The sequence below is a fragment of the Ascaphus truei genome, chromosome 2, assembly GCF_040206685.1.
Source record: "Ascaphus truei isolate aAscTru1 chromosome 2, aAscTru1.hap1, whole genome shotgun sequence".
Classification (NCBI taxonomy): domain Eukaryota; kingdom Metazoa; phylum Chordata; class Amphibia; order Anura; family Ascaphidae; genus Ascaphus; species Ascaphus truei.
In genome coordinates, this window is record NC_134484.1 from 123,631,756 (window position 1) to 123,648,234 (window position 16,479).

Below are 16,479 nucleotides of genomic sequence, written 5' to 3' on the forward strand. Positions count from 1 at the left end.
CGCCACACTCCAGACTTTCCTGAGAGAAGCGGATCTCCCTAGGCTGAGCAGATTGGAGCACGAGGCGATCCACAAGGATTTTTCATTAGAGGAGTTGATAGGGGTTATTAAGAACCTAAAACCCTCCAAGGCCCCAGGCCCGGATGGATTTTCCAATCTATATTATAAAAAATTTGTAGGGGTCTTAGCGCCGCACATGCTCAAAATGTTCAATGGGGTACTGTCGGGGGAACCCTTCACGGCACACATGCTCCAGGCGTCGATATCCTTAATACATAAGAAGGACAAAGATCCCACAAATTGCCAAAGTTACAGGCCGATATCATTAATCAATTCAGACATTAAAATTTATTCTAAACTACTGGCTAATAGATTGAGTGCGATCCTGCCAGGGCTTATTCACCCAGACCAGGTTGGTTTTATTAGGGACAGACAAGCGGCCGATAATACCAGAAGAATAATAGATATTATTGATTTCATCAATGCTAACGGGATCCGTGGCATAGCACTAAGCTTAGACGCGGAGAAAGCCTTCGACAGGATTGACTGGCCATACATGGAGTCTACGCTTGGAGCATTTGGGTTCAGAGGGAAAATATTAGGGGCAATTAAAACATTATACACAACCCCGGCAGCCAAGGTAGTACACCAAGGCTTCCCATCAGAGCTGTTTAATATCAAAAGCGGAACCAGACAGGGCTGCCCACTTTCGCCCCTGTTGTTCGCCTTATGCGTGGAACCGCTAGCAGCGCACATTCGTAGCAACCCGGACATCGCTGGAATCCAAATTATGTCACAAGAACACAAGGTGGCGCTATACGCTGATGACATTATACCAATCTGTTTGCCCTACTGGAAAAAATTAGTAGCATATCGGGTTTTAAGATCAATCAGGCTAAATCAGAGGCGCTCAGTCTGAATTTGCCGAGAGACATGGAGAAATTATTAGAAATTAATTTTAAATTTCAATGGCAGCCGAAAAAGATAAAGTATCAAGGGGTATATATTACTAAACAGAGCTCCACTCTCTATCAGGCAAATTATCCACAGCTCCTACGGGCTTTAACAAAAGAGCTCAAATTATGGTCCACTTACAGAATTTCCTGGATTGGTAGAATCTATTGTGTTAAGATGAACCATCTCCCACGCTTACTATACCTCTTTCAAACTCTTCCAATACCAGTGGTACGATCAGAGATTAAAGAACTACAAAATTCAGTCACAAAATTTATTTGGCAAAATAAAACACCACGGGTAAAAATGACAATTATGCAACGATCCAGGGAGACAGGAGGCTTGGCAGTGCCGAGTTTGTTGGCATACTATAAAGCGGCCCAATTATGCCAAATCACACAGTGGCATGGGAATCCAGAGCTGAGACGCTGGGTGGCATTAGAGAAGGAGGTCTGCGCCCCGCTTGCAATCGAAAACCTAATTTGGTACCCAAAAGCTAGACTGAAAGACCTAAAGGATCCTCTGTCCTCCGTGCTCAACTCACTGTCGGTCTGGGAAGCAGCCAAAACTAATCACTCATTAACCTCTAAACACACTTTAATGGCCCCATTATACGAGAATCCAGACTTTGCTCCGGGTTTAGTTGGCAAAAACTTCACACTTTGGCAAAACAGGGGGTTCCACAAACTAAAAGACCTGGAGGGACGCGACACCATTAAACCGTTTGATCTATTACAGTCAGAAACTGGCATTCCCAACACAGAATTTCTTAGATACCTCCAGGTCAGGGCATTTGACACCAAACACACTATTAGACCGCCGTTAACCAATTTTGAGAAGCTCTGTGGTCGAGGCACCGACACACGGGGACTTATATCTGCTCTGTCCGGGGTGGTGGTCGGTTCTGATAGCGACGATTCACACAAACCCAGGTTCATGACACAATGGGAAACAGATCTGACGGAACCACTGGAGGACGATGACTGGGCTGAGATTTTTAAGGCGGCAGCCAGCAGTTCGATCTGTACAACATTAAAGGAGAACTCATATAAAGTACTAATGCGGTGGTACCTCACCCCAGTTAGATTGGCAAAATTCGCGCCGGGCGCTTCCCCGCTCTGCCCCAGGCAGTGCGGGGAACAGGGGAACCTGTTACACATGCTGTGGTCTTGTCCACGAATTAGACCCGTATGGATCCAAATTAGAGATTGGCTACAGAGGCTCTTTCTGGGCCTCAAAATTCAACTAGATCCGTGGGTGTTCCTTCTAGGCAAACCCACGACAGACGTATCTAGATCAGGGAACAAATTGATCGCACACTTTGCTACGGCTATGAGATGCGAGACTGCAGCATTGTGGAAACAGAATGCAATTCCTTCATTAGACAAAATTCGGAATAGAATTTGGTTTGTTTGCCAGATGGAAAAGTTGACAAGTCTGGTCAACGACACTGGCCCAAAGTTTCAAAAAGTCTGGTTGCCTTGGTTGGCACAGACAGACATCCCAGGGGTGAGCAATGCCTCCATCTGGCTTTAATAGCGGCAGGTGAGTTCTCCTTGGATGGCGAGCAGAAGCTGCAATAAGCCACATACGAGGGAGACAGTATGCCCGCCACGGGAGGATGCTAACACAGATCCATTACCCCCTATATTAACTACCCGGTGCCTCGTCGAAACAGTTGGTCGTAACACCTGACCTAAGGACCAGGAACGGAGAACATCGCACATCAGAAAGGATTCCTCTGCCCCCCCCCCCCCATCCCCCCTTCCTACCCCCACACCCTCCTGTCTCCCTTCTCCCAGGTCGGTATGAATGGCGGTATGAATGTTGTTTGTCCCATGGAAAGCTTTTTATTTTTGACAATGTGACAACTGTATGTTATACTTTGAAAAACACAATAAACAAAATGTTGAAAAACAAAAAAAAAAAAATGCCTTCAGGAACGGAACCTTTCATTTAAACAGTGTTCCTCTGGGACAACGTGTTTCGCTTTACAACGTTTCGCTATCCAACGCCATTTTGAGTAACGCATTGTGTCGGATAACCGAGGACTGCCTGTATACACATACCAACCAAAATAAAAACAAATGGTAAAGGTCATTCTACAAGAAAAGGGTTAATTCAGATGTTAGATTTAAACAATACCATGTTCGCTGGTATTTTAGTTTGTTATTAATTAGAGGCTCTTTAACTTACAGCAGTTCTGCAATTATTACATTCAAACTATTGCATACAATAAATATGAACAAATATACACTTACCTATATGTTCTAGAAGAGGCTGAAAAAATAGGACACATTAAACAATTATTAAGCTGCAAAATGATGCTGATTTTCATTAACACTGTACAATACAATAGATATCGTCAAAAAAGGGTTGAAATATTCTCTCACAATCCAGGGGGAGCATAGAAAGAAAATCAACAGGAAAAAAGCTAAGTGCAGATGGTAGTGCAATGATAAATGTGTTTCAGCTTAATTCTTGGCTCCTGTGGGCAGTGTACTCACAGTGTGTAAGATGTAATAAAGCAACTTCAAAACGGTGGCAAATTCTGTTCTTATATACCAGGCAAGGATGTACCTCAGTGGGGATATCAGGAGAGATGTACCTCAGCAAGGGAGAAGAACGGTATCTATAGCACAGAACAATTTTGGCAAAATATGTTAATCGGTGAGTCGCAGCATCTAGCGACGTTCTAAATACATATACTTGTGTTATGTGCCTTTTTATATTCGCAATATTGTAAGTGCGATTTTTACTCTTTTAATTTAAAACATATTTTGCTAAATTGATCTGTGCTATGGATACCGTTCTTCTCCCTTGCTGAGGTACATCTCTCCTGATATCCCCCTCTGAGGTACATCCTTACCTGGTATATAAGAACAGAATTTGCAAAATAGATTAATTGCATTGTGCTAGTGCTTATCGGGGCACTAATATGACACGGGAACATTGAAACATTTACTTCAGCAGTCACCCTTGCAGCAGGAGAGGAGAAGTGCTTGTGATTATGCTAGATGTCTTATACCCTGTGGTCTGATTTCACACTAGTTATATTCTCTCTACTTTTCTTTGTCATACTCTTAGATTGAATTCTTAGAGGTGCTTCGTGTGCTTAATCTGCTAGGGTTGCTGTTTCATTGTGTTGGGGCTTTGGGGAAGCGAAGTACCTCTGTGTCCCCTTTTGGGGTCCTGAGGGAACGGGCCTGAGGAAGGGGTTTGTCCCTGAAACATTGCCCCCCTGCTTATCCCCATTTTTTGCCCCCCCCTTGTTTCTCCCTCCACCCCACCCCCACCTCCCATTGTGTGATATTCTGTTTTTTGCATACTATGTTTTTTTGCAGTATGTATTTTAGACGCTTTTGTGTTGGTCACATCGCTCCATGGATTTGACTTGTGTTGACATTAAATATCTTTTTTTGATTTGGCAATTACCTACTCTTGAGATTCATTCTACTAGTCAGTGAGTGCTGTAACTATTATTACTGTTTTATTGACTTCCATGGGAGTTTCCGTGTTATAGCGCCCAGATCGGCCCTATCGCTGTTTAACCCCCAATGACACTGGTTAGGCAAAGGTTTTCCAAGTCAGACCATGACTGCTCTGAGAATTAGTGGTCGGTTTAAAGGGGCATTCACATTAGTTGCACAGCAATCTGCCCAAGGTGCTAAAGACTTCCACAAACACTGGTGCTCAGCTAGATAAAGATAGACCTTTGTCACGGTCCAGGGAAGGACCGAAACGTTGATCCTGTATGAAATTTTCATCTTTATAAGAAAACTTCTGGGGTGTTGACTATTGCTTTATTAAATGAAAGTGATAAAATACCAACTCAAGAGCAATAAGTATGAACTACTTTTCTGACATATTAGCAGACACAGTACATCTGCAATCAATCATTGTTATACTTTTTCTCTATCCCTATATACACTACATTTACACCGCTGACCAATAACACATGCGTTTTTGGTAAGCGTACAGTAACCCAAGATCTTTATGACATTCAGAAGAAATATTGCATCCTATCTTCAGAAGTTGCCTGGTTTGTTTTCTCTGGTACCACAGGTCCATGTTGGACTGTTCCCCTGGTAAACTGTGAAACGGTACAAGCACAAATAGCAAACCTGGGGCAGGATACACTGCAACAAAAATATTTATTTGCCACTGAGAAAATAAGGCAGGCTACGCCTGTAGTTTCTCCACTCCATCAAATGTCCTCATTAAATGTTTTATTTACGAAACAGTAAAACTGTACCAAACACTGTAAGGCCATATAAATGAATACACTAAACAGGGATGGAACTGATACATGAAATATTTTGGGGGTTCTTCTCCCTAAAGTGTGATAGTAAAGTCAAGACAAAAGTGGAAGCAGTTAATTCACTAAACAGCGATCTCAACAAGATTGTGAGTTTTCTGATTGTGTACTTCTCTAGCCCATGCTTTGCTGCACAAGCTTTGTAAGGCAGCGGACGTAGTGAGCGCGACAGTCCTGGAGATAGAATAGCGTGACTGTCCCTGAGCGATTGCTGTCCTCCGCTGATGTGTGCGACGGGGAGTCGTGGCCATGATGTCACCAGGCTGTTTCTACCGCATTGGTTGAAACAGTATTGTGACGTGGACGTGACACGGAAAAACAAATTCATTTGTTTCCTCCACATCCTGCCGCGCCGTTGTGCTTTTCCATGGGCCGCATCGCGTGCAGTATGATCGGACTGGTTAAGGTAATTAATTTGTTTGTGCCGCGCGTGGAGTCGCATGCAATATGGCCGCAGCCTAATGCAGAGAAACATTCATGTCTCAAATGGATTGGAAGCAACAAAGTGACACATTCAGTGCTCCCATTTACCTCTTTAACTCAGGATCATTGACGGCAGTGTAAGGCTATGTCCCCGCTACCTGCTGCAGCGCGCGCTATGGCGTGGGCTGCAGGGACAAGAACCACCCCTCAATGGGGCCGGGCCCACTAACTACCTTGCCCGCGTGTTGTGAGACCAGATTTCTCTGAAGAGCGCTGGCCACGCCCCCGGCGGTTCAGCCAATGAGGACGAACCTGCCGCGTGACGTCATGACCGTACCCCCCCCGCAACACCCCCATTATCCCTCTCCCCATCTTTTTCCTGCAGCTCACCGCAGACCGGGGATCTCAGCTGCACGCACCGCTTGGCAGGCGCATGTGCAGTGCCAGCACCGGGACCTCGGCCTAATAACCCCTGTATTACAAGTAATGGGGCAAATACAGTTTTATTGACCTGTGGATAACATGCAAATAACTCATTAGTTTCTTATCTTTACGGCAACTGGGATATTAATGATGCTTATCTTAGCCATGTTCAACATAACTAAACAGCTCAAGCTCAAATGTTACATTCTTTCATCTTTACTGCCAGCATGAACTGCTTTAAATAGCTGGGTAGAGCTAATTATTATATAGTACTGCAAAGTCCTCTCTCACCCCCATTGATTAGATATATTTTTATGACTCCATATATTGTTTACATAGAGTGTATATTGCACAACAATATAGGAAAATGAGATAGAATTATTAGGAATATATAGAAACCAATTACTGGCCACTGACTTATATAACTCAACGTGTTTTGCATTGCCATTCATTACACCACCAATACATAAAGGACAACATTACAATAATGGTGTTAATATGTACACCACCATCATACAGTAAAAACTGTTAATCAACTACTGATCAGCTAATCCATAAATTATCCAGGATGGGCCCCCTCCATCCCCTTTCAAGGTCCTGATCCTCAGGTAGAACCCTGGGGGGAGGTGGGGAGAGGGATGGAGGGATGGAGAGAGCATAGGGGAGAGCATGGAAGGCGGGAGAATGGGGGGGGGGGAGAGTGGAAAGGGAACATATGGGTAGAAGATGGTGAAGAGGGAGCATGTGGGGAGAGGATGGTGAAGAGGGAGCATGGGGGAGAGGACAGTGAGGCGAGGGAGCATGTGGAGGAGAGGATGGTGAAGAGGAAGCATGCGGGGAGAGGACAGTGAAGAGGGACCATGTGGGGAGACCGTGGTGAAGAGGGAGCATGTGGGGAGACACTGGTGAAGAGGGAGCATGTGGGGAGACGGTGGTGAAGAGGAAGCATGTGCGGAAGAGGATAGTGAGGAGAGGGAGCATGTGGGGAGAGGACGGTGAGGAGGGAGCATGTGGGAAGAGGGTGGTGAAGAGGGTGCATGTGGGGAGAGGACAGTGAGGAGGGAACATGTGGGTAGAGGATGGTGAAGAGGAGGCATGTGGGGAGAGGATGGTGAAGAGGGAGCATGTGGGGAGAGGACAGTGAGGAGGGAGCATGTGGGGAGAGGATGGTAAGGAAGGAGCATGTGGGGAGAGGACGGTGAGGAGGGAGCATGTGGGGAGAGGACGGTGAGGAGGGAGCATGTGGGGAGAGGACGGTGAGGAGGGAGCATGTGGGGAGAGGACGGTGAGGAGGGAGCATGTGGGGAGAGGACGGTGAGAAGGGAGCATGTGGGGAGAGGACAGTGAGGAGGGAGCGTGTGGGGAGAGGACGTGAGGAGGGAGCATGTGGGGAGAGGACGGTGAGGAGGGAGGATGTGGGGAGAGGACGGTGAGGAGGGACATGTGGGGAGAGGACGGTGAGGAGGGAGCATGTGGGGAGAGGATGGTGAAGAGTGAGCATGTGGGGAGAGGATGGTGAGGAGGGAGCATGTGGGGAGAGGACGGTGAGGAGGAAGCATGTGGAGGAGAGGATGGTGAAGCGGGAGCATGTGGGGAGAGGATGGTAAGGAAGGAGCATGTGGGGAGAGGACGGTGAGGAGGGAGCATGTGGGGAGAGGATGGTGAGGAGGGAGCATGTGGGGAGAGGACAGTGAGGAGGGAGCATGTGGGGAGAGGACAGTGAGGAGGGAGCATGTGGGGAGAGGACGGTGAGGAGGGAGCGTGTGGGGAGAGGATGGTAAGGAAGGAGCATGTGGGGAGAGGACGGTGAGCATGTGGTAGAGAGGATGGGGAGGAGGGAGCATGTGGGAGACAGGATGGCAAGGAGGGGGCATGTGGGGGGAAAATGGTATGTTCCAAGATGAGTCCACAATTCACTAGTTCCACCCCTGTCAGTGACCCATAATTTCAGATTGCTAATCTGCACTTACATTTTTCAGAGTAGAACTGAATTAGGGGGGATATTCAATGTTTCCAATAGGTATTCAAGTGTTCATTTTCATTGCTTAATTAGCTACTAGGGGATCATATTGGTGATTTAAATACTCAGACCTTGATATTTTGCCATGGATAAAATATGGGTCGCAATAGCAGCTCTCTGTTTATCAGTAATTTGTTCTTCTTCTTTGTAGCACTCACATCTCATCTCCATGTCTTTCCATCACTAATTATATTTGTCAAATAATCTTACAATCTGTAGTAGAATACCAGTAGCAAGTTAGACTAGTACTATATAAAATAACAAACATATATAGTATCATACCTTACATGAATCAACAAATAATGATACTGTCCTCCAAGATGTACAGACGAAACCACAAGTATTCTAAAGCTTGCCTTAAACTAGCCCGGTTACATTCTGGGTATGTGCTGGGTGTAACCTGGTTAGTTTAAGGCATTTCTGCATTGACTAATGACCCATAGGATTAACACAGCAGATGTCCCTGGCAGGCCCATTCAGTTTGAATGGGACTGCCAGTGACCCCCGCTGTTAATCTGATGGGCCATTAATCAGTGCAGAAATGCTGGGTCTAGTTGAAGGCAAGTTTAAGGCATGTATTAAGGCATGACGTCACTTCCGGAACGTGACGTCACAGCTCGCTGGAACCGGACACAGCAAAGATTCTCCTGCTTCTTTCCTTCTCCAAGATGGCTGCGACTATTGGAGAAGGAAAGAAGCAGGAGAATCTTTGCTGTGTCCGGTTCCGGCGAGCTGTGACATCACGTTACGGAAGTGATGTTTGCGGTAGCTGTTCAGAGGAAGACCGATCAGAAAGAGACACGCATAAGCAAAGACCCTCGTGCATACATGCTATTATTCCTTCGATTGCCGTAAGCCTCCATTTGTCTTTTATATTAGATTAAATTGTTATCTTTTATCTACACTATGGTTGTTTTCTGCTTTCTCGGAGATTGCTTACATATATACCACATCACCAGACTGGGCTGCACTAAAGTTCTTACCTGGCACACATGCTTATTTTCCTGCTGCGTTTGTGAGTAGGAAATTGGAAGCTTTTTATATATCATTCACCACACTGGTTGTACAATATCACACTATCTACTGTTTTTTCTTTTTTGGGCACCTGGCGACGACGCTCCTCTGGAACTTCATCTACATTGCATCTTCAAGACTTTTGGAACAGTCTTTGGTTGGGGTCGAGTGATAAGTTGTTTTTTTGCCATATTACACTATTTTGTGTTTTTAATATATATTATTCACTGCACATTTTGTTTAGATTTATTATCACTATTTGAGGTGGAGTGGAGCGCCATCTAGCATTCTTTTTACAATGTATCCAGCATGTACCTGGGTGTACCTGGGTCTTTTTGGCGATTGCCACTGGTTTGTGTTAGAATACATTAGGATCAAATCCACAGAGCTCTGCTAATTTGGGGGCTTATAATGTCACATTTACAAAATCAGTAACAGATGTTATTTTCCTTGAAGTTGACACATATCCACAAAGCTAATTATATGTAAAAATAATAATAATAATTAGGCATAATATCAAATTAGAACAACATTGTATTAGCTTAACTTGTTTATTAATGACCTTGAGGCTGGCATGGAGAGCAAAAGCTCCATCTTTGTTGATGACACAAAATTCTTTAAGGTTCTAAAATCAGAGCAAGATGTAATTTCTCTCCAGAAGGACTAGGATAAACTGGAAACTTGGGCAGGTAAATGGCAGGTGAGGTGTAATACCGATAAATGTAAGGTTGTGCATTTGGGAAACAAGAATAAACAGGCTACAGTACTTACAAATTAAATGTGGGAAAAATTAGGTCAATCCTTAACGAAGAAGGATTGCTTAATGGAGAACTGCTTAGAGAGAGCAGACTTAGCAATAATGCCCAATGCCAGGCAGTAGCTGCAAAGGCAAATAACATGTTATCTTGCATTAAACGGGGTATGGAAAGAGAGGAAGAAAGCATAATAATGAAACTGTATGTAACAGTGTTTCCCCCACCCGGTGGGAGATTCTGCCATTACAGCATGTGTGGTGCATGCTACCTGTTGGTAAGAAGGAGGGCTGAGTTATCTGCCGATGGTTGTGGGGTCACAGGACAGGTTTCTGGGGTACATACTCAGCATAGATCTCTAGTGGTTCGGCGCCTACATCTGCCGCAGGCTCCAGATATACAGTTAGGTCCAGAAATAATTGGACACTGACATAATTTTCATAATTTTGGCTCTGTACGCCACCACAATGGATTTGAAATGAAACAACCGAGATGCAATAGAAGTGCAGAATATCAGCTTTAATTCAAGGGGTTGAACAAAAATATCGTATGAAACGTTTAGGAATTGCAACCATTTTCATACACAGTTCCCTTATTTCAGGGGCTCAAATGTAATTGGACAAATTAACACAATCATAAATAAATTTTTCATTTTTAATACTTTGTCGAGAATTCTTTGCAGGCATTGACTGCTTGAAGTGTGGAACGCATGGACATCACCAAACGCTGGGTTTCCTCCTTTGTGATGCTCTGCCAGGCCTTTACTGCAGCTGTCTTCAGTTGTTGTTTGTTCGTGGGTCTTTCTGCCTTAAGTTTTGTCTTCAGCACGTGAAATGCATGCTCGATCGGGTTGAGATCAGGTGATTGACTCGGCCATTGCAGAATATTCCACTTCTTTGCCTTAAAAAACTACTGGGTTGCTTTCGCAGTATGTTTTGGGTCATTGTCCATCTGTAAAGTGAAGCGCCGTCCAATCAACTTCGCTGAATTTGGCTGAATCTGAGCAGACAATATATCCCTATACACTTCAGAATTCATCCGGCTGCTTCTGTCTTGTCACATCATCAATAAACACTAGTGACCCAGTGCCATTGGAAGCCATGCATGCCCATGCCATCACACCGCCTCCACCGTGTTTTACAGATGATGTGGTAAGCTTCGGATCATGAGCCGTTCAAAACCTTCTCCATACTTTTTTCTTCCCATCATTCTGGTACAGGTTGATCTTATTGCACCGACACACTTTATTCGAGCAAATACCCAGTATGTACCTGGCAGATACCTGGAATGCGCCGCTCCTCACCTCTGACAAGCCCCGTTGCGTTTGCCTTCCCAGCCTGGGTTCATGCCTGGCTGACGGGCGGCTGATCTGTTAAATGATAATGATTAGGATTTAATAGGCTGCAATGCTTCGCGTGTCTATCAGATGGCATAAATTCATGAATTGTAATGCAGTATATATATATATATATACTGTGCAGTATTGCAGCCAGCGGGAATAAAATGCTTCAATACCTGCCTGGAAAATAACCCAATGCACTCGGGCAGAAAACAGTCACAAACCTCAATACACCCGGGTATACCCGAATTCGTGGGACTAGCCGAGCTCGAATAAAGTGTGTCGCCAGTGTAGTTTCATCTGTCCAAAGAATGCTGTTCCAAAACTGGGCTGGCTTTTTTAGATATTGTTTGTCAAAGTCTAATCTGGCCTTTCTATTCTTGAGGTTTATGAATGGTTTGCACCTTGTGGTGAACCCTCTGTATTTGCTCTCGTGAAGTCTTCTCTTTATGGTAAACTGGGATAATGATAAGCCTACCTCCTGGAGAGTGTTCTTCACTTGGCTGGATGTTGTGAAGGGGGTTTTCTTTAAAATGAAAAGGATCCTACAATCATCCACCACTGTTGTCTTCCATGGACGTCCAGGCCTTTTTGTGTTGCAGAGCTCACCAGTGCGTTCTTCTTTTCTCAGAATGTACCAAACTGTTGATTTGGCCACTCCTAATGTTCCTGCTATCTCTCTGATGGATTTTCTTTTTTTGCAGCCTAAGGATGCCCTGTTTCACTTGCATTGAGAGCTCCTTTGACCGCAAGTTGTGGGTTCACAGCAACAGCTTCCAAATGCGAATGCCACACCTGGAATCAACTCCAGACCTTTTACCTACTTAATTGATGCTGAAATAATAAAGAAATAGCCCACACCTGTCCATGAAACAGCTTTTGAGTAAATTGTCCAATTACTTTTGGTCCCTTGAAAAAGAGGGGGCTACATATTAAAGAGATGTAATACCTAAACCCTTCCTCCAATTTGGATGTGAATACCCTCAAATAAAAGCTGATAGACTACACTTTATGCCCATATTCATTATTTAACTGTAACTTGAATTTATTTTGGTACAAAGCCGAAATAACAAAACTTGTATCAGTGTCCAATTATTTCCGGACCTAACTGTATGGAGGTGATCTCCTACGACATAAATAAGCCCCTCTCCTTCCCCCAGTAAGATCACACACCAGGCAGGAGGTATAATAACTGGAATGGTTTATTCTGTCAGCACTCACAGCCCCGGCAATTGCCTGCCCAATACAGTCTCTGGATCGGCTTCCCAGCTGTAGGATGGTCCCTGGACCAGCACTACAGGTAAAGGGCCCCCGCAGCAGTCCTAGCTCTTCCTTGCCCCTCTAGCAGAGGCTGGGGAAAGGTACTCACACACTCTCCCCCGAGGGGAAGAGGAACAGAGATGGCCCAATGTCAGGCAACCTGTTGTGTGACCTGCCTCTCTTTCAAGTGGGGAGAGGCTCTAATGAATTTGTGTGGCATTCCCCTTGTACAGCCAGGAGGAGGGCACCAGGTCTGACCCAGGATTGGGTATACTCAGGCCTAGTTCCACCTCCTCCCCTGTCACTCAAGGGCACTGCAGGGAGTGGGGAAAACCCATGATTAGTACTGGCAGGCCTGCTCTTACCATGGCTTACTGCAAGGGAGGGCAGACTGGTAGCCAAGGACCAGTCCTGGCTACATGTATAAAACATTAGTAAGTCCACACCTTGAATATGGAGTACCATTTGACTCCATAAAAAAGGTATTATGGAACTAGAAAAAAAATGTGTGTGTGCCGAGCACGTGCATTTTAAGTCAAACTTCTTTGTCTTTCGTCACTGTTTTCTTACAGAAATTGTATTTGTGATGGTGATGTTTTTAATAATAAATTAAAACACAATTTCAGTGACAAAGCGCAAATAAGTTTGACTTAGAACGCGCGTGCTCGGCACACACCACCTGTTTTAGCATGTTGCACTTGTATATTTATACTAACTGTGAATTCCTTGTGTGTGTGTGGTTGTGTATCTCTGTGTGTGTGTCTATGTGTGTGTATGTCTCTCTGTGTCTGTGTGTGTGTCTGTGTGTGTGTTTGTCTGTCTGCGTGTGTGTGTTTCTGTGTGTGTTTCTGGGTGTGTCTCTGTGTGTGTGTGTGTTTGTCTGTGTGTGTGTATGTCTGTCTGCGTGTGTGTGTTTCTGTGTGTGTCTCCCTGTCTCTGTGTGTGGTTGTCTCCGTCTCTCAAGTGTGTGCTGTTTCTTCTGTGCATGTGCCGAGCGCTGTCTGCTGCGCATGCGCTGAGCACCCAGCTCTTCTTTTACCCACAATGACGTGCGCCGACGGCCTCTTTTGCCCACAATGACGTAACTTCCGTGACATTACTTCCGTGACATTACTTCCGTGACATTACTTCCGTGACATTACTTCCGTCTCCACAAAGCAAATTCACCTAGGTCCCAGCAAAGAAGTTTCACTTCAAAAGTGCAGAGAAGAGCCACCAAATTAATAAAGGGGATGGAAAACTCTAACTTATGAGGACAGGCTCGCTAAATTAATAATAATAATTAGATTGTTTTACATTAGAAAAGAGACATCTAAAAGGGAAATATGATAACTATATACAAATATATTCAGGGTCAATACAAGGAACTTTCAAAAGAACGACAGTATTCATCCCAAGTGCAGTACAAACTACACAGGGTCATCCCTTAAGGTTGGGTGTCTTTTATGAGACATCATTGTAAATATTTCACTGGGGTTTTTTGTTTGCCTTTCTCTGGATCAATATATGGTAAATACAAATATAGGATAAGTACCTGTCGCCTAAATTTAGCATAGGTTGATCTCGATGGAAATATGTATTTTTTCAACCTCATCTACTATGTCACTATTTAATATGTGTAAGCTAACTGTGAATGCACCTGAAACACCTAAAACATGTGCTATTTTTGATCAAAATACTTGGCATATACAAATTAGCATATTTTTCAAGTATCTCAGATGTGTTCCGTTTTGTTCATAGGCATCTCCCCATGTATTCCACATAGGAGTGTTTGGAGAGACTTATACAGTACACTGGGTACTTTGTAAAAAATCTCTCTATCTCAGTTAATGGTGCACTCTGAATCTGGGCCTTAGATGGAGTACGCTTCACCATGTCAATATGCATGAGAAGCAATATCACTTGCACCGCTGTGATATTCACAAAGGGTGGGTACTCTAATCAAAGGTAAGATACAGTGTTTTTAAAAGCAGTATCTTTACCACGTTGTTAGATAGAATTTTTTCATTATTTAAAAAAATATATTCAAACGTATGAAAAATGAGGGAATAGATATACACGGTGTATTTATTTAGAAATATTTATTGCATCTGAAACCTCAGCGTATATAAGTTCTTTAATGTCATTGTAAATAAAAAATATCAAACGCTATTTATTATACTTATAAATCTACTCACAATTTGTAGGAAAATAAAAAACAGAGGTAAAGCATTCACGGTTTTTAGATCTGTTGCTGTCATAATAGACATAGATACTTATAAAACTCACATTTTAACCCCAATTCTGCACAGCCTATAACGCTAGTGTTTCAAGCACACAATTAGCTTCTGGTGCTTCCAAATTCAAAAATGTCAGTACTTTCCATGAGTTCTCTCTTCTTTTGGGTCACAATAAAAGAGAGAGATATAGGCATTATGTCTCTCCTGTAGCATTTTTACATATATATTACTAGTAAACCAAGTGGAAACATATGACTGAATAAGCCTTGATGTCAGGAACAAGTCCACTAATAATATTTTACAAAGCAACTTTCCTTCAATGAATCTTCAGGACTCAATAAGCGCTATGTACATTTATGGCGCTATATAAATAAAGACATACAATACAATATTGTCAATAATAATAAGACATTTAGATTTTTGTTGCAGTGAGGTGGGTACAAAAGCAACAAATCTTCCTATTTGTGTGTTCACAACTAAGATACAATATTGCTTACTGAACTTAAACTATTGTGAGGATAACATTACAGTCTCCCTAAAATTCACTGAGTTAAGCCTTTTGGTGGTAGATGGTGCTAAAAGCTCTACGCATACTGCAATAAAAAAAGAATTGACATTTTTTTATTTTATATTTACAGAAGACTACAATGAAAATGATCTATGTAAGAAATTAACAGTAAACAATTAGAATGCTACTTTTTCCATCACATAGTTATTTCATATGACATGAACCCTTATTAAAAATAAGCTCTTTAATGTCATTGTAATTTTTTTTAAATATCAAACACTATTTATTATGCTTACCAGTCCACTGACAACTTGAAGGCAAAGAACAAATAGGGGTAAAGCCATCGAGCCCATGTTAGGTCCGTTCCTGTTGGCTGTAGTTTGGACTGTGCAATCCTGAGCAGTTTTATCTTAGACTAGTGAGGTTATATCATATTTTGTGAACTTTGCTCTGGTATACTGTATGGAATGCAAGCAGGATACCTCGGACTCCACCTTACAAGATTGTCCTGTACCATAAGCATTATTTAGACAATATTGCCCCCTATTTAATATACTTTTAGACTTACTCATTGGAATGGAGCCCCATCTTACCTTAATTGGGTAATGATTGTAACATTGGCTATTTTCCCTTCTCCTCTTTGACGACTTCGATGCAGACCCTGTGATGTTAAGTTTCTACCCCTTATGTGGCTGTATCATGCCTCCAAAGTTTTGATATTGATATAGTAACTGTGAGGCAATCCAGTTAGTCACTAAAATACAATGGTTTTTGGAACTCGTGTTCTTCCAGTAATTTGTCCAAATCACTAAGAAATCTGTCTTCTCATGTATCTGGGAAAAACCTGTGTTCCAGTGTGACGGTGAAGGGGTTAACTAGGCTCATGAATAAAGGTCAAGCCCACTTGGAAAACCCTGACCTGTGTGTTAGGGGCTTGAGAGTGTCAGCTCAGGGACCCAGGTGTCGAAAATGTATTACTGCAACTGTATACTAATTTTGCGACAAAGATTTGTGACTTTTGCCTTTACTGGGGTGCTGGGATTGGGAGATTTCTAGGCTGTAAGTTTCAGGGTGGATTTGTCAGAGAAAGTCTTTACAGAATGTGGCTATATAAATCGGGGTTGCACAGTTATGGGATACTCCAAAAGTTGTATCTGGGGATTGAGTGAGATTCTCAGATACAGCCAAGCACATTACTCTGCCAAACTCTGACTCTGGAAGCGTTATTATGACTCACCGCCAGGATCCC

General features: G+C 43.4%; 1 protein-coding gene across 1 annotated transcript in view; it reads right to left on the reverse strand.

Annotated features, from left to right (window-relative positions):
* The window catches only part of MEP1B (meprin A subunit beta), a 64,472-nt gene extending 48,840 nt beyond the window's left edge, over positions 1 to 15,632 (reverse strand). Inside the window, exons 1-2 of the mRNA XM_075584701.1 lie at positions 15,527 to 15,632; positions 3,216 to 3,234 (exon numbers count right to left, since the gene is read on the reverse strand). Of these exons, the coding sequence (XP_075440816.1) occupies positions 3,216 to 3,234; positions 15,527 to 15,583 (76 nt within the window). The 5' untranslated portion in view covers positions 15,584 to 15,632. The remainder of the gene's footprint in view (positions 1 to 3,215; positions 3,235 to 15,526) is intronic.
* Positions 15,633 to 16,479: the final 847 nt, after the last annotated feature.